This window comes from Ammodytes marinus (genome assembly GCF_949987685.1).
Source record: "Ammodytes marinus genome assembly, chromosome: 22".
NCBI lineage: Eukaryota > Metazoa > Chordata > Actinopteri > Uranoscopiformes > Ammodytidae > Ammodytes > Ammodytes marinus.
The window spans coordinates 3,956,069-3,981,068 of NC_137226.1; the positions used below are offsets into that span (position 1 = coordinate 3,956,069).

General features: G+C 39.5%; 1 protein-coding gene across 1 annotated transcript in view; it reads left to right on the forward strand.

Moving 5' to 3' along the window:
• sfmbt2 (Scm like with four mbt domains 2) overlaps positions 1-21,949 on the forward strand; it is a 56,812-nt gene extending 34,863 nt beyond the window's left edge. Inside the window, exons 5-20 of the mRNA XM_080050906.1 lie at positions 604-692; positions 1,292-1,541; positions 2,312-2,409; positions 3,079-3,180; positions 4,103-4,333; positions 5,632-5,758; positions 6,243-6,356; positions 6,713-6,755; positions 8,994-9,061; positions 12,862-13,001; positions 13,852-13,961; positions 15,731-15,906; positions 16,414-16,583; positions 18,168-18,437; positions 19,706-19,828; positions 20,380-21,949. Of these exons, the coding sequence (XP_079907032.1) occupies positions 604-692; positions 1,292-1,541; positions 2,312-2,409; positions 3,079-3,180; positions 4,103-4,333; positions 5,632-5,758; positions 6,243-6,356; positions 6,713-6,755; positions 8,994-9,061; positions 12,862-13,001; positions 13,852-13,961; positions 15,731-15,906; positions 16,414-16,583; positions 18,168-18,437; positions 19,706-19,828; positions 20,380-20,520 (2,252 nt within the window). The 3' untranslated portion in view covers positions 20,521-21,949. The remainder of the gene's footprint in view (positions 1-603; positions 693-1,291; positions 1,542-2,311; positions 2,410-3,078; positions 3,181-4,102; positions 4,334-5,631; positions 5,759-6,242; positions 6,357-6,712; positions 6,756-8,993; positions 9,062-12,861; positions 13,002-13,851; positions 13,962-15,730; positions 15,907-16,413; positions 16,584-18,167; positions 18,438-19,705; positions 19,829-20,379) is intronic.
• Positions 21,950-25,000: the final 3,051 nt, after the last annotated feature.

Consider the following 25,000-nt stretch of genomic DNA (forward strand, 5'->3'; position numbering starts at 1 on the left):
TTAGCACTATTCTGAAGGTTATTACAGAAGGATTTGTCTGATGTATGCTACATTTTCTTCTTAAAAACATGTTGAAAATGAATTTTTCAGACCTTTACAAAAAAATTTAAATTATAAAATGAACAAAGCTTTTATCCAAGGCCTCAGAGGGTTTTTCAGGAAAGGAAAAACACTGAATAATTAGATTTTTGTATCACTTCATTTGCATAAAAATGATCAAATTCAATGAAATTCATTGTTGATTCACATCTGCTGTTAATATTTAAACACACACACACACACACACACACACACACACACACACACACACACACACACACACACACACACACACACACACACACACACACACTCTTTCGGTCTTCTTGACAAAACCTGTACATCTAAATGCTTTGTTGCTGTTTGTATATGCATGCACCTACTCCTGCATGCAGTTCTCTGGTGACTATACTTAACAGTGGGCCTGCTTTAGTGGCACACAATTAATAATTTACTATGTCACAGCAGCACAATACACTCTCCTAGTCCTAACTGTACTGTGATTGTTAATAAGCCTATTGTGTGTGCGTCTGTCTGTCTGTCTGTCTGTCTGTCTGTGTGTAGCTATAAAGGAGAAACACAGCGACTGGACAGAGTTCCTCGTTCAGGATCTGACCGGCTCTAGAACGGCACCGGCAAACCTGCTGGAAGGGGTGAGTGACTTCTACACTGACCTTCACTAAGGGGTCTAACGATACATATACAGGGATCGATATATTGATTCATTTGCCAAAAATCGAACCCTATGCAATGACCAAACATCAATAGAATCATATTTTAGTCGTTGTTTTTGTGAATTGATATCAATTTAACAAGTGGTGTTAATTATGTTCCAAAACAATATATTTCAAATAGTCTTTATATTCACACTCAGTTTGACCCCTAAGCAATGACTATAACACCTCAGATTCTTAATCTTAAATCCATTTGTGGAAATTTGCAAGAACAAAGAGCCCTTTTAAAATCTCTCTCTCCCTGCCTCCCTCTCTCGCTCTCTCTTTATCTCTCTCTCTCTCAATTCAATTCAATACAATACCAAAAGCTTTATCGGCATTACTATTGTGGTAAACAGTGTTGCCAAAGCATTACAAATGTTACAAATATATTACAAATAATAACAAAAGAGATCGTCAGAACAATATGTACATATGACTATATAACATAACCTAACATATCACTCTCTCTCCCTCCTTCTCTCTCCTCACTCTCTCCCTCTCTCTCTCCTCTCTCTCTATCTCTCCCCCCCTTTCAGCCTTTAAGAGGTAAGAACACCGTAGACCTGATTGTTTCGGGCTCATTCTTGGAGCTCCAGGACCCCTGCGACCCGTCCCTCTACTGGCCCGTCGAGGTGCTTCAGAACGTGGGCGGGCGGCTGCGGGTTCGATACGCGGGTCTGTCTGACGAGCACCGGGCCCGGGACAGCTGGATGTTCTACCTGGACGTGAGGCTGCGGCCGCTGGGATGGGCTAAGGAGAACGAGCTAGCCTTAGAGCCGCCCACAGGTAATAGCATAGTATAATCTAATACAATTAAGTCTTTTGCATTCACTGTCAGCCTGAAACTGCAGTGGTGACAAAGCTAATGGAATTACAGAGTGGACCAGAGATTTTATGATTCTTTATGAGACCGGTTTTTGATTTTTTTTTTTTTCAAATTTCTTCAAATTGGGACTATAACTGGCGTACACCTTTTTTTTTAGATTTTTTTTTTGGGCATTTTTATGCTTTATTGATAGTACAGAGAGACAGAGGTGAAATGGGGCAGAGAGGGGAGTGACATGCAGAGAACGACCGCGGGTGGGAATCGAACCCGGGTCCGCTGCTGGGACCAGCCCGGGAGGGGGACGCCCTACCAACTGAGCTAAAGGCGCCCCCGGCGTACACCTTTTGCTTTCACTGTCAGCCTGAAGCTGCAGGAGTGACAAAGTAGACTTACTATAATTGTTTATGAGACACGAGGCCGGTTTTTATTTATCTATTTCAAATGTCGACCGGGACTTATACCATAACTAGATATGCGGAGTCATTTGTCATTTAATTCAACCTTTATTTATACTCGAGAGATCAATTGAGGGGTGATCAGTGGAAAGTTAAAAAGAAAAATCTGAATTATCGAATCAAAAACTCACAGCACCGTAACAGTCGGCATTAAAATCCTTTAACGAGTTGAAGAATCTGCTGATGATTAAATGAAGGAATTCACATCATGTCAGCCAGGATGTATGATAATAATGTCAAAACCATCTTTCCTAAAACCCTCCCTCCATCCTCAGGGATGCGTTCTCTGAATAGCGCCCCCGACTGGCAGCTGGCTCTAGAAGAAGCTCAGACTAACGGACAGAAGAGCCCGCTGCCTCTAGAGGTTTTCAAGGTGAGTTTACCCCTACGATAATCATCGAAATATGTGGCTAGATTAAGGTAACTATTCAGAAGAAAAGAAAAAAACCTGAAATGATGGACTTGGACAGTGCTTTACCAGATGCAACAAGCTCTCAGCAGCATAAGGACATTACAAAGGAAATATTTATGGTTTCCCTAAGAATAAAACGTTTTAGATTGGATGGAAGAGGAAGCAAGTAGTTGGCTTGAAGTGTGGTTTCGCGTCTCATCAAACAAATTTACTTTATTAACTTGTCAGCACAGTTTAACACCTAATATAATATTATTTGGCCTAATTATCGCCACCATCATGAGCTGTGTGTTTCCATAATACATTTCCTTCTATATTGCATTGTTGAGAGGAGCCTGGGCCTGAAGAATTCCATTGCCAATGACTGCTGCTGTCATTGTTAATGTGCATATGACTAATAAAACAACTTGAATCTTGCTACTTTATCCACTTTCTATAAAGTAACATCTCACCTTGTTTCTATACATGCCCACCCAGCAGTGTTTTACATGACCTACATGGTGTTGTGTGTGTGTGTGTGTGTGTGTGTGTGTGTGTGTGTGTGTGTGTGTGTGTGTGTGCGTGTGTGTGCGTGTGTATGTTAACCAAAGTGGAGCACATTCGTCTAACGTCTTGACTTTACTGTGTCAGGACCACGTAGACCTGCCGAAGCATTCCTTCAAATCGGGGATGAAGTTAGAGATGGTTTCTCCGAGGGACCAACTCAAGATCTGCCCTGTTTCTGTCAGCAAGGTGAGGCTCATTGACACGCTATGAAAACAATGTCTTATCTATGTATTTAAGATATGTATATATATACAGCTCTGGAAAAAATTAAGAGGCCACTCCAAATGTTCAGCGTCTCTCGTTTTACTATTTATAGGTATATGTTTGAGTAGAATAAACATTTTGGTTTTATAATATATAAGCTACTGACAATTTTTTTCTCCAAATTCCAATACATTTTTTTGTCATTTAAGAGCATTTTCAATAAGTAATGTAAAGATAAAGATTTGAGAAAAATCCAAAATGGTCTCTTATTTTTTTCCGGAGCTGTAGTAGATGTATCAACAGAATGCTACTGTGAGCATTCCTCAGCTGCCTTCACTAATGTGGCATTGGATTTTTAACATGTTTCTGTCGAGACGGTTGGTAGCCTTGACGTTCTTGTATTTTATCTCATGTGTCCCTGTTTTTCATGTAGGGATATCATCTCATTAATTTTCTTTGCACAGTTCGCTTTCATGCTGGATATGTTTTAAAAATTGTGTGTTGAGATAATGTCCAAAGGCTATGACAATTGAGATTTTTGGATCATAGGATTAAAAAAAATAAAAACGTTGAGACAATGGCCGTTAAAGATGGTTGTATAGGAGAAAAATACAGATGCAAACAGACAAGGTTTTGTCAAATAAACCTCTAATTGTACATTTTAGACCTTTTATATATATACTAGTATGAAAGAAGACATGTTATGGAAGCAAAATAGCCAAAAATCTCCAAATTTAAGTGTGAACTTCTTCCCACTCCTTTTCTAACATGTTATTCCAATCAGCAAGTGTTTTTCATTTGTGTATTATGCTTTCTATTTTGTGACACTTCATTATTTTCTGTTCTTCTTTTTACATGTTCGAAATAAAACATTAAATCAATCAATCAATCAATCAATCTACAGGTGTACGATGAGACCTTCTTCCAGGTGAAGCTGGATGACCTGTCTGTGGATTCTGAGCCTGTGCTGGTTGTGTGTCACGCCCTCTCTCCCGGCATCCTGCCCGTACAGTGGTGTCTGAAGCACGGGGTGTGTTTGGAGCGGCCGCAGGGCTACGAGGGACAGGACTTTGACTGGGCAGACTACCTCAAACACAGCGGGACAGGGGCCGCCCCGGACACATGCTTCCCTGATGTAAGACCTTTGTACTGCCTTTACTACCCTTTTTAAAATGAGAATTATTATTTATTTCGTTTAAGGGAGTTTTTTTTTTTAAACTTTATCAGACAGATTTGATAATAAGCCCCTTTTAAATTAAGAAACACAGACTACCTGAAACACAGCGGGACAGGGGCCGCCCCGGACACATGCTTCCCTGATGTAAGACTTGAGTGATAATACGCCATTTTTAAAATTATGGGTTTTTTTTTTGGGGGGGGGGAGTTTTTTTAACTTTATTAGACAGATTTGATAATACGCTCTTTTTAAATTAAGAAAGTTTAGATTTTTATTAGGATTTAAAACGCTCATTCTTACGTAATACAAATGAACGACTTATTTTCAGGCGACCAACGCTAATTAAAACACACTTATGAATATTATTTTCCATTTCTACCAAGTATGTGCTAAAAAAATGCCAATAAATGCTACACCCTGCACCTTTAATAAATCATATCGGTGCGTACAGAGGTAATTTAGTCAGTCAAGTATATACTTGGAAGCAAACCACAACACAACAACCGTTAGAAAAAAACTAAAATTAAGTTTAGAGCAGGACAGACCTGTTTGAGAAGATTTTTTTTAAAACCTGAAAGCGCCGCAAAACTATTATGTTATTAAGACTCGTCTCCGCCCGCATTTGATTTATCATCAAGTTCCTTTGTTCTACTATTATTTATTGCACTGAAATTCCTCCACCCTTTTTTGAATGTTTGTGAACTGTGTAAACACAAGAGACAGTGCTGCAAAAAGGATTTAAAACTTTATCATTCAAAATCTGATACTGGCAGCTCGGGGGAAAAAGACCAATCCAAAAGATTCCTTAAATCTACATCTCTACATTAATTAATTGAAATGCTCTAAATGAATACATACACATGCCTATAAATGGTAAAACCAGAGACACTGATCATTTGGAGTGGGCTCATGCCATTTTTTAGAACTGTATATATTTTAGAATGATAAAACAATTAAACAGTCCAGCCACAGTCCATTGCATCTTGTCTAAGTAACTTCAAGGGGAAAATCAGTGTTAAAATAAATATGGTGTAATCTGAGTCCAGCTTTAGGTTTTCTCCGGTAGGACACTTGTCCTAAATGTAAATTAACTTTCTCTCTCGTCTCCCCTTCCCCGTGTGTGTGTGTGTGTGTGTGTGTGTGTGTGTGTGTGTGTGTGTGTGTGTGTGTGTGTGTGTGTGTGTGTGTGTGTGTGTGTGTGTGTGTGTGTGTGTGTGTGTGTGTGTGTGTGTGTGTGTGTGTGTGTGTGTGTGTAGACATGGCAGAACAAGGGCTTTGCCAGGGACATGTGGCTGGAGGCAGTGAACCCTCTCCGGCCGGCCGAGGTGTGTGTCGCTCAGATCACACAGGTCAGAGGACGCCTGCTGTGGCTCCGACTGGAAGGTACAGACGTGTGTGTGTGTGTGTGTGTGTGTGTGTGTGTGTGTGTGTGTGTGTGTGTGTGTGTGTGTGTGTGTGTGTGTGTGTGTGTGTGTGTGTGTGTGTGTGTGTGTGTGTGTGTGTGTGTGTGTGTGTGTGTGTGTGTGTGTGTGTGTGTGTGTGTGTGTGTGTGTGTGTGTGTGTGTGTAGGGAGGATTAAATGTCGAAGGATTAAGTCTCTGAGGACTCTTGCTGTTTCTCAGAAGAGGGCTGTGTGTGTGTGCGTGTGTGTGTATTTCTGTGTATTTGTAAGCATGTGTCTGTGTGCGCGTCTGTGTGTGTGTGTATATGTGTGTGTGTGAGAGGGAGAGCGTATGTGTGCATTCGTATGTGTGCCTTCGTCTGTGTTTGCGCGCGCGTGTATGTGTGTGTGTGTCTGTTTGTGCTTGTATGTGTCTGTGTGTGTGTCTGACAGCCCCCTCACCCCCCCCTCTCTACCTGTCTCCAGGTGTGCCCAAGCCGCTGTCAGAATGCATCAGAGACGTGGAGTCCATGGACATTTTCCCTGTCGGCTGGTGCGAAGCAAACGCTTACCCTCTGACCTCACCACTCAAGCCTGTCTGTATGTACACACACACAAACACACACACACACACACACGTTTGTACGGCTATACTTGTGAGGACATTCATTGACATAATGCATTCCTTAGCCCCTAACCCAAACCCTAACCTTCAAAACTAAATGCCTAACCCCAACCCTTACACTAACCCCAACCTAAACTTAATTCATACCTGAATCTTAAAACCTATTGTTAACCCATAAACAGCTCCTTTAAAGGCTTGTCTTTAAAGGAACCAGCCAAAATGTCCTAACTAATAACTCAAATTGTTTCTCACAAAAATGGTTGTACACACACAAACCTATTCTCATATTTACTTGGGAGTGACAGCTAAATGCATCATCTGTTTTCCACAGGCCAGAAGCAGAAGAAGATAGCAGTGGTCCAGCCAGAAAAACAGTAAGTACTTAAGTTGAAGTTTGGTGAAAATGCATTAAAAACTGCCCTACAATGTTTTTACAGAAGGTATTAGATGTGAAAAATGAAAGTGAAATATTGGCGTCATCATGTATCCCTCGGTCAATACATCACTCTAACAATAACCACAGCAATCTTCTGTTTCAATTCAGTGTTGAAGGGGGAAATGGTTTCATTTTGTTTTCTATTTTTGTACCTAATAAGACAAAAAAAACTGTAACGGTAAATGTATCTTTAGAAAAACCCTAGAGCCATTTTTCTCTCTCTCTCTCCACCTCTCTTTCTCTCTCTCCCTCCCTCTCACTCTTTCCCTCTCTCATTCTCCCTCCCTCTCACTCTTTCCTTCTCTCCCTCCCTCCCTCTCTCCCTTCCCTTCCCCCCTCCCCTCTTTCTCTCTCTATCTCTCTCTGTCACTCCAAAAGCTATTAATTGAAACAGCGTCTTTTGAGAAGCAGAAATTGCTTTCCCCCGGGGTGCTGCTGATTGATTTTGTTGACAAATGACACGTTACACAGACGGCCGGCGAACGAACGAACGAACGCAGCCCGGGGGAGAAATATGAGTTCTTCAGCTGCACTCTGTCATCTATACTCATCTCAACAGTAATTCCATTTCTCTCACCTTCAAGGGAAATCCTTTTTATCAATAAACCAACTTCGTCACTAGCCACTAGTAACCAGGGCACACCCAGGGATATTTATTTATTTATTTTTTGGATAATTTTCTGGCATTTTCAAGCTGTATTAGATAGTACAGAGTTGAAATGGGAAGACAGAGAGAGAGGGGGGGGGGGGGGGGGGGGTGACCTGCAGTAAAGGTCCACGGGTCGGATTTGAACCCGTGACCACTGCAACGAAGGCCAGAGTCAATATGGTACGCGCTCTATCCACTATGAGCGCTCTATCAACACCACGAAAACGAAGGAGATAGTTGTGGATTTCAGGAGGGGGAGGAGGAGGACTCAACCAACACCAGTCAGCATCGGGGGCACTGTGGTGGAGATGGTCGCCAACCACAGGTACCTCGGTGTGCAGCTCGACAGTGAGCTGGGCTGGAAAAGCCACATGGAGGCGGTGTACAAGAAGGGACAAAGTCGACTCTTTTTCTTGAGGAGACTTAGGTCATTTAACATCTGCCAACCCCTACTGTGCACTGTCTACCACTCAGTGGTGGCCAGTGCTCTGTTTTTCGCTGTGGCATGTTGGGGAGAAGGCGCCCGCACAGCGGACAAAAACAGGCTGGACAAGCTGATCAAGAAGGCCAGCTCAGTGGTCGGGGCTGAGCAGCTCAAGGTTCAGCAGGTGGCTGAGGCCAGAATCCTCAACAAACTGGCCTCAATAATGACTAAGCCCACTCACCCACTCCACGCCCTGAAGGTGATCAAGAACAGCACCTTCAGTCACAGACTAATTGCACCAATGTGCAAAACGGAGCGCTACAGGAAGTCCTGTTTACCAGCTGCCATACGATTTTATAATGCACAAAAATAACTTTGCACTTTGTAGTATTTATTATTGTATTTATTGTTTTTTTATCTTTTTTTAAGTATTTTAGCTATGAGGGAATGTGTGTTTGTTATGTCTGTCCATACGCTGTTTGTGACACTGTAATTTCCTGTAAAGGATTATTAAAGGATCTATCTATCTATCTATCTATGCCACCGGAGCACACAAATTGAAGACTTTTTAATAACTTTTTAATGCCACTTAAAATTAAATTGAATGGCCAACGTCGAGGCCATACTGGCAAAAGTATCAAGAGTATAACGGAAATTCTGCATTTTAAGGTGTTAGCTGTGTGGTGTGTATTCTCTGTATAACAAAATCTAAATGCGCTTATTTGTCAGCTAACAACCCTTTTTCCAAGTATTTATTTTATCCTTCAAAAGGGCAATCAAAAAATGTAAAACCTTTTGCAAAGAAAGTTCAATATTTAACAGTGAAATTCAATACTGACGGAAACTGTAGTAGCTGCTGTGAAGAAAATGTATTGTGTGTGTGTGTGTGTGTGAGTGAGTGAGTGAGTGAGTGAGTGAGTGAGTGAGTGAGTGAGTGAGTGAGTGAGTGAGTGCGTGCTTCCGTGAGTGCGTGGTTGTTTGTGTGTGCTACAGAGTGTGTCTACAACTGTGTGTGTGGGTGTGCAATAACTGCAATTACATCAGTAGGATAATTCCATTGATTAGTTCGACTGTATATTGATTGCAGTTTGATCTTCCTGCAGGTTGGCTCCGTCCCCGCCGGTAGAGACGCCTCCCGTTGCCAACTGTCAGCCCGTTGCCATGGATCCAGGTAATCAAATGCTTCCGTTCGTTAAGTTAACAAAACGATTTATCTTCTGTAATTAATGCTAATGAGCTCGGTGATGAGAGAGAGAGGGGGACCCCGCTCATAAGATGCTCGTAAACACAACACCAGTTTGTGTAGCTTGGGAATTCAGTTTGTGTCTGATCTTCTATATTAGTCTTTCAAATATTTCATTTTCGTTTAACCTTTATTTATACTCCAGAGAACAATTGAGGTGTGACCCTCATTTGCAATGATTTTTACAGGGCTGCAAAATTTGATAACATTCTGTCTCTCTCTGCGTACGTTACCTTACCGTGCTGTTTGTAGCCTTCTAGTCAATCTGATTAAATCAAATGCAAGCTCGTGCCATGTTGGAATGGGTTCCAGAAATAGTTTTTTATACGGTCCACCCGAGTGAGATTACCATCGGGACATCGGGAGCTTTTACAGTCATGAGGCTGTGTGTGTGTGTGTGTGTGTGTGTGTGTGAGAGAGAGTGTGTGTGTGTCGACATGTAGAACTGCCAGAACTCTTATGTAACACACTGCATGTCCAAAAGCAATCTAAAGAGTAGCGCTGTGACGAGTCACTGATGATTGTGGTACTGTAGTGAGTTATCTGTGTGTGTGTGTGTGTGTGTGTGTGTGTGTGTGTGTGTGTGTGTGTGTGTGTGTGTGTGTGTGTGTGTGTGTGTGTTATGTTCAAAATATTAATAAAGTCACAACAACAGCAGCTACAACAAGATGCAACTTGTGATTTACAGTTGGCGCTATGGTATGAAGTTATATTTTCCCCCCTTTTTAATGGGTCTCTTTGTTTGGATTGTAACCACATTGCTACGGAAAACTGAAATATTATATTATATAAATATTAAAACAGTAACATAATTCATCCATCTAGCTTTTCACAGACATATTTTTGACTTTTTAAATGAAAACATTCAATGTTTTTTTCCCCCATTTTTTCTCTCTCAATGAATAAAAATTTTCAAGTTCGATAATCTAATATTTTATTCCATCAGTTTTTGCCATTATATCTTATTGGTATCGGTATTGGTTAAACAATATAATGTACTTCAAAAATACACACACACACACACACACACACACACACACACACACACACACACACACACACACACACACACACACATTTTTTTTTTCCCATCCGTGTGTATTGAACAAGCCGTGCAAAGGAAGCCCTGATCTATCACTAATGCATTTAGAAGCTGAAACATTTTCCTGCAATCAGATGTAACCATCTCTGCTCTGGAACCACTGAGTCTATATTTGGCCGGTTATCAGCTGGAACAAGAAACGTACTGTAGGGCATTAGGCCGCCACCCACAAACAACACAGAGCCAGAAAAGCTGCTCCTTTTGCTTAAGTCAGTCTCTCTTAAAACAAAATGTTTGGTGTTTTTTACAACACATTGCTATCACTGCAGGTAAATAGCATAACATTTTCTATATAGATATCATGAAACTTTTTATAATTATTTTTTTAAACATATTAAAGTCCAAAGTTTTACAGAACATATTTTTGGATACACCCTTTAACATTTTATAGATACAAAGAAATACTATGTAAAGCTCTTAAAAACGCATTTTCAGCATGTTATTGAGGACAAGATGTATCATAAATCAGGCCATTAACAACATATGAACAAATCCTTCAGTAATAACCTCTAGAATAGTAGTAGAATAGAATGATTATGGAAAGTTTTCATGGTGCATGTGGCAGCCAACCACACAGGCAGTCACACAGACGAGCCTTCAACACATTACGTTCACAGTTTATTCAGGAGTAAAAATAAACCTTGTGTTGACATTCCCACCTGTTGTAAACACCTGTGATTGCTTTGACCTTTAGCAGGTGAGATAATGAATGTGTGTGTGTGTGTGTGTGTGTGTGTGTGTGTGTGTGTGTGTGTGTGTGTGTGTGTGTGTGTGTGTGTGTGTGTGTGTGTGTGTGTGTGTGTGTGTGTGTGTGTGTGTGTGTGTGTGTGTGTGTGTGTGTGACTGACTACACTGTTTGCCCAGTGAACTTTTATTTGAAGCCATGGCAACCAGTGACACTGTATTACAAGAGTTGGAATAAAATATCTTAACTGATCGGATTAATGCCAATCATTTTGGTGTATTTCTGTATGTTTTTCAAAATCCGTTTGTGGTGGATCTTTAAGTAAACAACATGTTTGTTCGGGCACAAAGAGAGCAGTGGGCTAAGTGTTGTTTACTGCAGACCTTTGCCCTCTTTTTATAGTACAGGGCTTGAAAAAAAATCTCTCTCCCTCCCCCTCATGCATATTCATCCCGTTGCCTAATTACCATTCCCCCCCAGCGGTGCGCTCCCAGGTGCCTGTGGTGGTCGGAGCAGAGTGCAGCGCCGCTCTGTCGACACTAATTCATCTCTGAGGGCGAAAGCCGCACGCACAGAGCTACTGTAGTCTATGGGCCATGTTTGAATCCACATATTAACCTCTGCTTGGATATACTGTACATACTACTGATACACACGAATATGGGAAAAACTATTAAATATACAGATTCTTAGGCAGCAAAATCGCACTGGACGAACTGTAGTGTAGGTTTGAATCTGCATATTCACCTCTGTTAAGATTCACTTATCCAAAACTATGAGAAAAGCTATCAAATATACAGCTTCATATTTTTTACGTACTTTAACTGTGATAGTCTGCATTCACCTTTATGTTGATAAGTTTAGAGTCACATACTACTGATACACGAATATGGGGAAACTATAAAATATTCAGATTTTTAGGCAGCAAAATTTGGAAAAAATTGGCATTTTCTTTGCATAAAGCTTTATAGATAATATCTGAATACATGTTTCCCTAACTTTAAATGCGATAGTCTGCATATCCACCTCTATGGTGATCAGTTTACAGTCACATACGATTGATACACACGGATATGGGAAAAACTACAATCTATACAGCTTCAAATGCAGGTTCAAACATCTGAAAAAAACAAGGCATTAAAAGAACAAAAATATTCACTGTGCAACTCCCTGAAAACCAATTTTCTGAATCAGCTTCCCATATCTGAGCGACGGGCTCCTCCATGAAAACACAATTTTGTGGCAAAGTAAAAACTGTTTGGATTATTTCACATGAAAGGTTTCTATCTTTTGTCCTTTTTCTCTCAGTTGTGGAAGAAGTCAACACATTGCTTTGCAGAAAGGTTTATGAATTATAGCTGAATGTTTTTTTTCCAAACTGTATAACAGATGTTTGGCAAATTTAGACAACAATCATTGTTGCTGGCATTGTTCAGTTTTAAAAACACATTTTCAGAGGCTTTAAGAGAAAGACCATGAAAGCAAGTTTATTAAAGTGAATTCTGAAAAGAAGAAACTAATATTGACGACCTGTGTTTATAAAAATACAATGCAACGAAACTGCAATACAACATTGTGACCAAGGTGTTACTGTACGTCTGCAAACGTTGAACTATGTTGTCCCACATCTTAATTTGCATTATATATTTTCTGTGAACGTTTTCAAAGATTCCCTTCACATTTACATGGAATCCTGGCTTACTGTATGTGTGCTGAGTCTGAGAACTGCCCAGTCTATTGACCAGTTTAAAACGTTCCTAAAGACTCACTTTTTTGCTTTGACTTTTAACAACAAATGGCGCTTTTTTTTGTTGCTGTGTATTTGTTTAGTATTGTATTGTTGTACAGCACTTTGGTCAACTAATGTTGTTTTTTAAATGTGCTATAAATAAATCTGACTTTGACTTCCTATAGTATTTAAAGTGCATTCTTCTCTCCCAGGTTTGGCTAACGGTCGTTACTGTTGCTCCAAGATATTCGTGAACCATCGCTGTTTCTCAGGCCCGTACCTGAACAAGGGACGCATCGCAGAGCTGCCCCAAGCTGTGGGGCCCGGGAAGTGCACACTGGTCCTCAAAGAGGTGTGTGTGTGTTTGTGTGTATGAGCAACTGAGTGTGTGAGGATGTGTGATCGACTGAGTGTGCGTGTGTGTTTGTGCACGTGTGTATGTGTCTGCCTGTGTGTGTGTGTGTGTGTGTGTGTGCCTGTGTGTGTGTATGCCTGTGTGTGTGTGTGAGAGTGTGACTGTATAAATGTGACTGTGTGTGAGCAACTGAGGGTGTGAGTTTGTGTACAACTGAGTGTGTGTGTGTGTGTGTGGGGGGGGGAGGGGTGTAGACAGAGAAGAGCAAGGTTTAATCAAAATCAAAGAGTTACACACTTTTCAAAGGCAGAGGAGGGGCGACGAGATGTCTAGTTAACCACCTGCAGTTTCTCAGCGCTGCTTTCATTTTAATGTGAGGAACTGTCACTCAACTGTGTTTACACATACACAGCAGCTACTAGCGCTCTGCAAAACAGCCTCTTAATTTCTCCAGAGACTGTGTGTGTGTATGTTTCGTGTCTGCAATTTGTTAAGGCGAGACACCAAAAAAATATAGTTTTTTCAAGCACTGATCATTTTTTTTTAGGTGTTTGTCTTCTTTCGTACTAGTTGTAATATAAGTTTATTGACTTAACCTTGTCTGTTTGTGTCTGTGTATTTCTTCCACACAACAATCTTGAATGCCGAGGGATTTATTCATATGCTGTTAACGGTCTGATTTATAGATACATTTTGTTCTTTAAAACATGCCAAAACCTTGACCTTTACATAGAATGTTTTATATTTGTATATATATTTAAAAAAAGGAAAAAAGGTTGTATACATTTGATTCTTTTGGTCTTGTTTGTAGTTTCTTAATCTCCCTCACTTTCTCTCTCCCTCTCAGTTGTTGAGCATGCTGATAAACGCGGCCTACAAGCCTGGGCGCGTCCTGAAGGAGCTGCAGGAGCTGGAAGAGCCCAGCTGGGACTGCCAGGAGGAGACGCTCAAAGCCAAGTGAGGAAACTGAAATACCAGGAACATTCACTTATATAGGCTCAAACTAGGGGGGACCCCAGGCAGACTAGCGTTCACTTTGTGGAAGTAAATGGGGATCCAAATAAAGAATAAAGCATAGGGTTGGGCGGGGTATCCAATTTTTGCTACCTTAAACCTTCCGCAAATGTCCGACCGGTGCTACTGGTATTACTGTCGGATATTTCTACTTCAACTTTAGCCTATTAGTTTTAGTTTCTGACATCACTGTTATAGCATCTTAAAACACCGGCATTTTCATTTATTAGAAACATGCACATGTAGGCTACTCAGCAAATGTTTTCATGGCAGTCATTAAAGGAATACTGTTAGTATTTTAAATATCCCGGTATAACTGTATGGCCGACCAACTCAAACACATTCCCCCACTGTTGGATTTGTAATTTTCATGATTAATTTAATTAAGCTTTGATGTCATAAGATGACATCCCCTATTGGCTTTCATGGCCATTACATTTAAACAATATAAATCACACTTTCATCACCTCTTATCCACTGTTAAAATCCATCCTCACAGGAGAGCCTGGTGCTTTTCCCTATAAGTCCATATTTCATCGCTCCATTGAATTTCTGATGATATTTTTATTTATTTATTTTTTGCTGCTGCACTGGTTTGTGTGTGTGTGTGCGTGTGTGTGTGTCTGCATTTTCTCCATATTATTCCAAAGCTTCAGGCTGCACGCTCACTGTTTTCTAATAGAAAATCTGCCCCATTTCTCTGGGTGAAATGGGAAAGAAGTGGCCGGCTATAGTCACAGGTTATAGTGAGTCAGAGGAACAGAGGTCGCATTCATGCACCAATGTTTTCACGACTAGACAAAGGAGTTCCTCGTCATTTTCTGGGGCATTTGCCTCTCAGAGAACCAGTTAATTTTTTGCTTCAACAATAGAAATTCCAGTAGTTTTACGACCAGAGCCTCGCTCTGATTGATCAAAGTGTACAGCTCATGTTAACCTTGACCAATCAGAAATCACTTACCCCAGCTTTAAGTACAGTTAGTGTAGCTTTTTTCTTTTCTTTTTCATGTTTATAAGTATATTATAAAATAGAAACCTAGGGAAATAAAGTAAAGGCAACAATAAAAACTTAGATTTTTTCGATTTGATTTGTATAATGTCAGTCTGGTTCATTCCAGCATAGATTGAAAAGTTTGTCCTTGATCGCAGCCAACAGATCAGCTCACATTTACCATCCTTAGCCGTTATGTGTGAGATTATAAATTTGGATCCTGCATCACCCAGACAATCTAAATTCACATCGGCTCTCCTAAAACATCCCACTTTCACATCATAACTGGCAGGCAATCTCCGTTCACTGTGCAAGGCTTTGATGGATTACAGGTGTGTTAAAGGTGGAGTCAGTGATTCTGGAGAATGCTTGTTGTCAAAATCAGTGAATATTTCCTCACGATCCGCTACCTGTACTGTGTGCGCTGAAAAAAAAACACCCAAAAAAAACAGTGGTAATAGCACTGCCATTGCTCAGTAAACTGGTATGTAAACAAAGGGGGGGGGGGGGAGGGGACCGTAGCTAACAGCATGCCCGTTTAAAGACCCTAAGCTATGTATAAACACTTATTTGTTTCAGCGTAAACACCAACAGGTAGATCATAGGATTGTCAGGAGATGTTCACTGATTTTGACAACAACCATTCTCCAGACTCACTGGCTAGTTCTCATAAATAACATACCTAACTTACAATGTCACCTCACCCCTCTCTTCCACACAGATACAAAGGGAAAACCTATCGCTCCACTATCCGGATCGTTCGCCTTGCCGACCAGATTCCAGACTTCTGCCGTAAAGTGTGTGTGAAGCTGCAGTGCTGCCCCAACCTCTTCAGCCCCGTCCTAGTGCTCGACAAATGCCCCGAGAACTGCTCCGTCCAGACCAAAACCAAATACAGTGAGTGTGTGTGTGTGTGTGTGTGTGTGTGTGTGTGTGTGTGTGTGTGTGTGTGTGTGTGTGTGTGTGTGTGTGTGTGTGTGTGTGTGTGTGTGTGTGTGTGTGTGTGTGTGTGTGTGTGTGTGAAAATAATAAAAATCTAGTGCTAATACACACTGTATACTGGTATGTAAATAAAGTGTTTGTAAACAAAGGGGAACCACCGTATAGCAACTTGCCCGTTTACAGAGCCTAGGCTTTTTTTAATTCCAGTGCACATACAGTACAGGTAGTGGATCATGAGGATATATTCACTGATTTAGACTAAAAGATATTTTGACAACAAGCGTTCTCCAGGATCGCTGCCTCTACCTTTAAACACATAACTTCCTCATAGCAACCACAGCTATGAAGACAACCGCACCTTGCAATTCCACACAGTGTATAATTAGCCTCTTGATTGATGAGAAGCTAAGACATGTTTATGGTGTTTTAAGTGCATTGTTTTGTCCACCCGTCCGTCCGCAGCCTATTACTATGGTAAGAAGCGGAAGCTGTCTAAGCCAATGGGAGGAGAGGAGAGCGCGGAGGGAGAGCTAGCCAAACCCACGCGCCGCAGGAAGAAGAGGAAAGCTATCTTCGTCCAGAAGAAAAGACGCTCGTCTGCTGTGGACTACACTCCCGCCGGGTCACCACAGGTTGGATATGATCACACTTTCATTTGGATTTCATGTTCAGTTGATAGGGACAGAGGCTACCACATAGACACTGGAACAACACATCTCCAATGTACAACACAGCATTTATCCTATGTTAGATGACTTTATTTTTTACATTATATTCATTGGTTTTTAGGCATTAAAAGAACGTATTGCCATATAGACTTTAACATTTACATAACACCCTTCCCTTTAACATTCACATCGACCATTCAGGGTACAAGAGTCAAAACAGATATAAATAAATTGAATTTAAATGCAAAAATAAATGTGTATATATAATGTTTACAAATATATTGACTTGTATTATCACAACAGCTTTATTGGTATTTTACCAATAATCAGCTGTTGACAGTGATGGAAGCTGCCAGTCAAATGTAATAGAGTAAAAAAATACAAATTTGCCTTTTAATAGTAGCTAGTATACATTTGCTTAAAATTAAAATACTTAAGTAAAGTACAAGTACCTTAGATTTGTTCTTAACTCCAGTACTTACTTCACTAAGCATTCCATCGGTGGATATTTGATATTTGAACCACAACAACTGCTGCTCTCTAAGCTCTGGATCCTTTGCACTTAGTGGGAACCTGAAACTCAGGCGACAACTTGAGTGTTGGCTCACATCACACACAGGGAACTTAAGACACAGAACTTAAGGCTGATCTCACCTCTGTTTCTGCCCGCTTCAAATATCTCTTCCTGTGTGAAAGCAATGACACACAAACAGAGCTGGAGAGAGGTCCAGTTTGACCATTTCTAAATAAGACTAATGGTTGTTTGTCTATTGGAAAATATTGAGAAAAAGTTCCTCCATAGAACAGAAGTTAGTTTAGTAGCATTCTATGAATCAGCATCCTAATTGTCTTAAAATAATAAATAATCACGTGTCAATCAAGTCTCCCTAACTAAAAAATCTCCCTTAATATAATCATAATAGTAATTTTAGGCATATAAAAAAATATGATCACCATCCCTAGTGAACAGCGAAGGTTAATTAAGTTTCACAAAACGTTTAAATAATGTTAAAATTGCTTATTTATTTAAACTAAACTCTCTGCCCCTTCTCCCCCGATATTGATAAGCTCCTTGACAAACTGTTATTGGTATTCATGCGACATTAATTTTCTAAAAACAAGTTTCAAATTCTAAACTGTCCCATTATGATGATGATGAGGCAATCACATTTGACGTTAGTTTGTTACTGCTGGTTTACTGTCTGCAGTTTGGGCTCACTCACTTAACTATATTTAAAGCTGGGGTGGAGGATTTGGGGAGAAAATGGCAGTTGGGATAGAGATTCAAATCCAAATACCTCAACCGCTCCACTTGTTCTCTTTGGTCCCTCCCCTATGGTCCCTCCCTGACACGCACTACACCAACAAAGTCGTGCCAAAGTGAATGGACAGTCCCAACAGCCAATAAGAACAGAGAATCGGAGCCCCGCTCTGATTGGTCAAAGTGTAGGCTCATGTTAACTTTGACCAATCAGAAATCATATACCCCAGCTTTAACTATATTTAAGTGATTGCTGGAACTATAACAACTCCCTTGTCCCCTTTCAGGACAGTGATGAGGGCGAGGAGGATGAGGACATGTTACAGTCGGGCAGTGAGGGAACGAGCTCGGAGCCTCGTGACGATCAGACCGACGCCTCCTCTGTGGATGTGACCAGCAGTCGACCACGCAGAGCCGCTACCCTCAAGAGGAGCTTCAGTATGGGACGTCCCACCGGCTCACAGGAGGCTACAGAGGGACGCAGGAGGTCCACTAGATCTCTGTCTAACTACAGCAATGACAACAAGTATCAGCCGCCCAAAGGACAAGACATGCAGGTGAGAACTGGTGGAGGGTCACACAGAAACACACACACACACACAATCGCTCAGTCACACACACACACACACACACACACACACACACACACACACACACACACACACACACACACACACACACACACACACACACACACACACAATCAATCAATCAATCAATCAATCAATCAATATCCTTTATTTAACCAGGTAAAATTAATTGAGATTAAAATCTCTTTTTCAAGAATGACCTGGCCAAGAAGGCAGCACCATTATAAAATAAGACAATCAACCACAATTCTCATACACCACATTCAACGTCAGGTAAAGTACAATACAAGATCAGGGACAAGACTATATGAAGATTGAAATAAATACAGTTAAAAATTAAATAAATAAACTGGTGACAGATGAATGAATAAACCTGGCCGTTATCAGAAAATAGCTTTACAAACAATTGCATTGACCAAGAGAACTATCTTCTCTGTCCTTCAGGATTCCTTTGAATTATCCCAAGGTGACCAGCTCCGGCAGCTTCAGCTGCTTTTGCACAGTGTTCCAGGCAGAAGGCGCAGCATATTTAAAGGCCTTTTTCCCTAACTCAGTTCTAGCTCTGGGTACCAACATCTGTAACACATCCCTAGAACGCAAACCATAGCTACATTTGTTTGTGGACATGTAAACACATAGATATGAAGGGACCAGCCCAATAAGACACTTGTAAACAAAAAACAACCAATGTGAGAGTCTGCGTACAGATAGCGATGGACATTTTGCAGTGGCATACAGGGTACAATGGTGGACACGATTTCCACAGCCAGTTAAAAATCGCAGAGCACAGTGGTAGACGGTATCCAATTTCTTGAGGTACTGGTCAGGGGCGTTTATGAACAGCAGGTCACCGTAATCTAACAACGGTAAAAAGGTCGCAGTGAACAGACGTTTCCTGGCCTGCCATGAGAAGCATGATTTATTTCTAAAAAAGAAACCTAATTTAATTTTTAATTTGGAGAAAATTGGCAAACACACACACTTGCGTTGTTTTGAATTCAATACCATTATTCACTTTTTTTTGTTTCTTTACATATGTTCGGATTTCTTTATTTCATGAGTTTGTTATTTTCAATCAATTTTATGTTGAATTATCAGAAATCAAAAGTATCGCAATGTACGGTGATATTAGCGTAAGTGTTTGTTATTTACAGTGGGTCTTTTGTGTGTGTGTGTGTGTGTGTGTGTGTGTGTGTGTGTGTGTGTGTGTGTGTGTGTGTGTGTGTGTGTGTCAGGTTGAGGAGGAGGAGGGTCAGCTGGTGTTGGAGAGGAATCCTCTGGAGTGGAGCGTAGACGAAGTTGTTCAGTTCATAAACTCCACCGACTGTTCGTCTCTGGCAAACATCTTCCAGGAACAGGTAAAATATGTTCCCCAACTTTTCACACTTTTAGACCTATGGAAGACAAAATATGTATTTTATTTTATGATTTAAAAGGTTAATTCTTGATTTATAATAAGATTAAAAAATAAAAAAAAATATGGATGAATATTGGATTTGAAAGATTATACAATTTTTTTTTAAATCTTTTTGTTTTAAATTATTCAGTTATTAATTTGCATTTTGTCTATTACCTTTAATGACCAGATGCTTTTCCTCCGCTGGAGTTAATAACAAAAAATAATGTGTAATTTTCTGGTTAACACAGTAAATAACACAATAATATTTGGTAAAATTTTTAAGTAGAACTGAAAAGTAAAATGCACTAAAGGAGTTGGAAAGTTTGCCAAAAAAGTATTATCATTTTGTACTATTTACAATTTTTTTTTTATTAAATTTTCAATTTTATTCAAAATTATTTATTTTTTCTCACATTTGAATTTTTTTTTTTTAACTAAAATGATTTAAAAACCTCTAAAACGTGTATTTTTAACACTTATATATTTCCTTCCCATCTCTCTCTGTTTAAGGACATTGACGGCCAGGCTTTGCTGTTGCTGACGCTGCCGACGGTCCAGGAGTGTATGGACCTGAAGCTCGGCCCGGCCATCAAGCTGTGTCACCAGATAGAGCGCGTTAAGGTCGCATTCTACAGACAGTTCGCCAACTGACCAGGGACCAGTCAGAGCAACACACACACACTGGACACCTGCTCACTGGATTAGGGGCCTCGCAGGGGAGATATGAGAGATATTTGGCAATGAGGATTTTTTTTTTTTCACATATTTTTTTTCGCATATTTTTTAATTCTATTTTTAAACTTCCAACAAAGAAGGGTTCTGTTCTGGTTTTTATTTTGAAAGCGGTTGCATTGGAACGGCACAAACAAACTTAGTGTTTGTACAAGAAGTCGAAGAAGATGGATTAATTTCTAAGTTCCCACAACAACTTCAAAAATATGGATTTTTTTTTTTTTTTGTGAATTTCCAACTTCTAACTGAGAAGGGATATGATTTTGTTTTTTGAAAGCGGTTGCGTTGGAACGGCACAGACTAAGTTAGTGTTGCCAAGAGAAGTCGAAAAAGGAATAGATTTGTCAGAGTGAAGATGTGACGATGTTCCTGCAAAAACTTCCACAATATGGATTTGTTTTTTTTTGTGGATTTCAAACTTCTTACTAAGAAGGGATATGTATTTGATTTTGAAAGCAGTTGCATTGGAACGGCAGAGACTAAATTAATGGCGCAAAGAGAAGTCGAAGAAGAAGGATTAATTTCTGGGTGGATAATGTCGGAATGAAAGAATGTGACAAAGTTCCCACAATAACTTTTTTTTGTGAATTTCCAACTTCCAAAAAAGAATATGGGATATGTGGATATATGATTTTGAAAGCAGTTGCATTGGAATGGCACAGACTAAATTAGTGTCTGTACAAGAAGTCGAAGAAGGATACATTTTTTCGGGATAATGTCGGAGTGAAAATTTGATTGACAAAAACGTCCCCAATGTCGACTCCAGAAGAACAAAATACATGGAAGTGGATCTGTGTGCTTGAATGATCTGTGAAGAAGTTATTCTTGAGAAGCTGAGGACTCATTTTGTGTTTATTTCTTGCTTTTTATTTCAATTTTATTTGCGATAGAGGAGCATTATAGCATTTAATTAAAAAAATAAAATTATTCTTATTAATTATTGACCATAAATTGTTTATTTCTCCTTTTTGTGTGAAATTATGATCCTGAAAAATATATTTGAAAAGTATTTAACGAACCATGAAATAATATATTTGGAATATTTATTGTTATCCTAATTTAAAAGATAAAATAATCTATTTGGATGAAGAGAAAATAATGAAATAGTTATATCATGATATCAAAATGAACTCCTTTTGAGCTAAAAACAACTGTTTTAAGTTATTTCACAAACAAAATCCAGGGTCTGCATTTATTTTACATTCACACTTCAGTTTGTTCTATAGAAATAATTTCAATTTAAAAGATATCCCACGTGTTGTCTAGGGAAATACTTTTGCTCACTTCTCATCGTTACGGTCACATGAATCAATCATGGAAGCTATTGTGTGTCCATCTATGCAAATGTGTTGCAGATATTTTTGATAAGTAAGAAAATAAATTTCTATAAATTTTTACCTGTTTGTGTCATGAACTTTCTTTCACAATACGACCACATTTCAAGTTACTATTATTTGTCCTGCACAGTTAGAGGATCACAGAAGCAAAAGTACTGTTTAATTCAGAAATACATACTTAGAAATACTCTGATAAAAGTATTAGAAGTTTGTTTTAGTTAAAGTATCAAACATAAAAGTCGCAGTCGCTCCTTTAAAGCTATAGTGCGTAACTTATGTAACCCCAATGAGGAATTCTGAGTAATTACAACAACACTGTCGGTGCATCTACATGAGGTAAGCCTTTGGAGATTGCACATGGGTTTTATACCTTCTGCTGTACGTCCAGGTTTTTTCTTAGCAGTAGAATCAACAACTGAAACATTTCTTGGTTTCTTCCTGGGATTTTTCTGAGCTCCTGCACCAGAGTCAGGGGGGCTACATTAGTTTGTAAACGCTGCCATACTGAGAAATACAGAGAGAGTTTTGTGAAGCTGATGGCTTGAATGTAACCTAAATGTATTAATATAAAATGTTGCACATTATAGCCTCAATGCTATTATGTCACGTTATTGGAATATTATATTATTTTCATGTGTAAAGGGAGATGAAGAGTTAACAAACCCTCCCTCCTGCTAGTGACATATAAGGAAGTCAAACCGACCTGTGGTTAACAGAACACACACACACACACACACACACACAGTTGAAGAGGAACCACCCTCCATTCTGCTTCTCTGTGCCAACAATCAAACATTAACATCGTTATGGCTATTTAACTTAATAATTTAGCTGTTAAAAATATATTAAGTTATACAATTTGAACTCCTCATCACGGGAGTGTCAATTATGAAGTTATATAAGTTGCATAAAATATGAAATGCATTAAGACCATAAAACAGATATTTTGCTTGTGACATAATCATATATAATAATGGGTTATTAATGATGTCATAAGTGTGGTGCTGTATGTATTTCTGCAGTTACCACGGGGTATGTGGAAAGATTCAGTAGCTTGACTATTTAAAAGATCACAATTTGATCACGAAATTTAGATCCACAAATAAGTGAGCCGTCTGCACTACGTGTTGTGATGTTAGAATGTGTGGAATCCAATGCATGCATTAAGAGTTTTTATAATATAGAATATGCATGGTGAAAACAAGTTACATTGACAAGTTAGCAGGGAAGTCTAAACAGTAAAAAGTTATATGATAGATAGCTGAAATAGAATAGATAAATGACAAATAGTTAGCGAAGATAAATGTGATAAAATGTGAACAGCACCAGAGTAATTGCAGGCTTTTGAATATTATAAACCATAACGTATTATAAGATAACTTTTCCAAACTTTACTTAAAAAAAAAAAAATCACTGATGAATTCCACAAAAACCCGACAATGCAGTTACACGTGAAACAAGACTCTGTTCTCAACACTAAACAAAGCAAAATGCCAGCCAGAGTAAAAATAGAAAGTGTCTAAATAAAAGCTGCGATTTATTTATTTTTCTCTTGAAAGGAAAATTTTCTTTTTTACACAAAGCGAATCGAGGAAAGCTCTGAGAAAGCCGTTCCCTCTCCTTTGTCCACACACACAAAGCGCTTTAGAAAATCCTGCCATTAAGTTACAATCGTTTCCATAATAACAAGTATGTCTGGATTTGGTCACGTTTATTTAAGCTTTGGGCTGAACAGACAGACAGACAGACGGGCTCTTCACAGCAACTCCCTGTTAAATAAACACAACAACTAAACTGCCACAAACTGAAGTGAATGGTCATGTTTTTAACTGGTTCAGTTAAAGTTGGAGTCAGTGATTCTGGAAAACTCTTGTCAAAATATATTTTTTCTTCTAAATCAGTATGTATAAGCACGTGATGTGATGAGATAGATTATGGTAAATGGATTCCACTTATATATAATTCTTTTCCCTGGTTTTTCACAGACCCAAAGCGCTTTACATTGGTTAATACATATTCACTGACTCACACACATTCATACACCGAAAGCAGCAGCTACCACGCAGGGTGCAAGCTTACTATCGGGAGCAATTCGGGGTTCAGTGTCTTGCCCAGTGACACTTGGACATGTGGCGGGGAGACGGGGGATCGAACCACCGACCCTGCAACCCAGTGGACGACCGCCTTACCCGCTTCGCCACATCCGCCCCAGATGCATATTTGCTGCTGCTATCTTTGCCTTCGGCTTTCCAAATATGCAGGTGGAAGGGCATGGAACATAACGCCAAATATAACTTACTGCAAACAGGAACATGTAAGCATTCTTTGACTGAAATAGCATTGAGGTTTTGGTATGTTCACCTGAATATAAACCAGACAACAGAGTGAGCTCAGTGCAACGCTCAGAAGAGGCAAAAATGAGATTCTGTAGAAAGAATTTACCCCACATAATTTGTATGAAAAAGTTACGCACTATAGCTTTAAACGTAGAAAAACCTTGGTATCGGATTGGGTATCAGAGAAAAAAATCCCTAATAAATGAATATCAGTTTCAGTTATAACAATTACATTGATAAGATCTGCTATAAACTACACCTTACCACAAACCATGCTCATTTTTAAGTTGTGATATTCGAGCGAAAGTTATGACAAAAAAAAATTATATTACGGAAGTGAGTGTGACACAGGCTGTAGTTTATCAAGCTGAAACTGGAATGGAACACACCGTCAGCTGTATTATAAAACACTATAAATAAATACACATTATAACAGGGAAATCACTATAGATATTCTGAGATAATATGGATATTTAGACAGTGTACTATTTTCAGAAAAATTCCTGTTGGCGAAATACAAGAAATGACCCCCCCTATGCGATGCCGATAGCTATTAAGCTATTTCGTGTGGCAACATAATTGGATGTAATGCTGCGTTGGTCATGCATGCAGCACATGGCCTGATAAATGCTGATTCATTGGGACTGTTGGCTGTGACACACTAGGCCAATAGAAATGTATTAAAGGCCGTGATTCACATTCAGAGAGTATTCACTAGCGGAGATG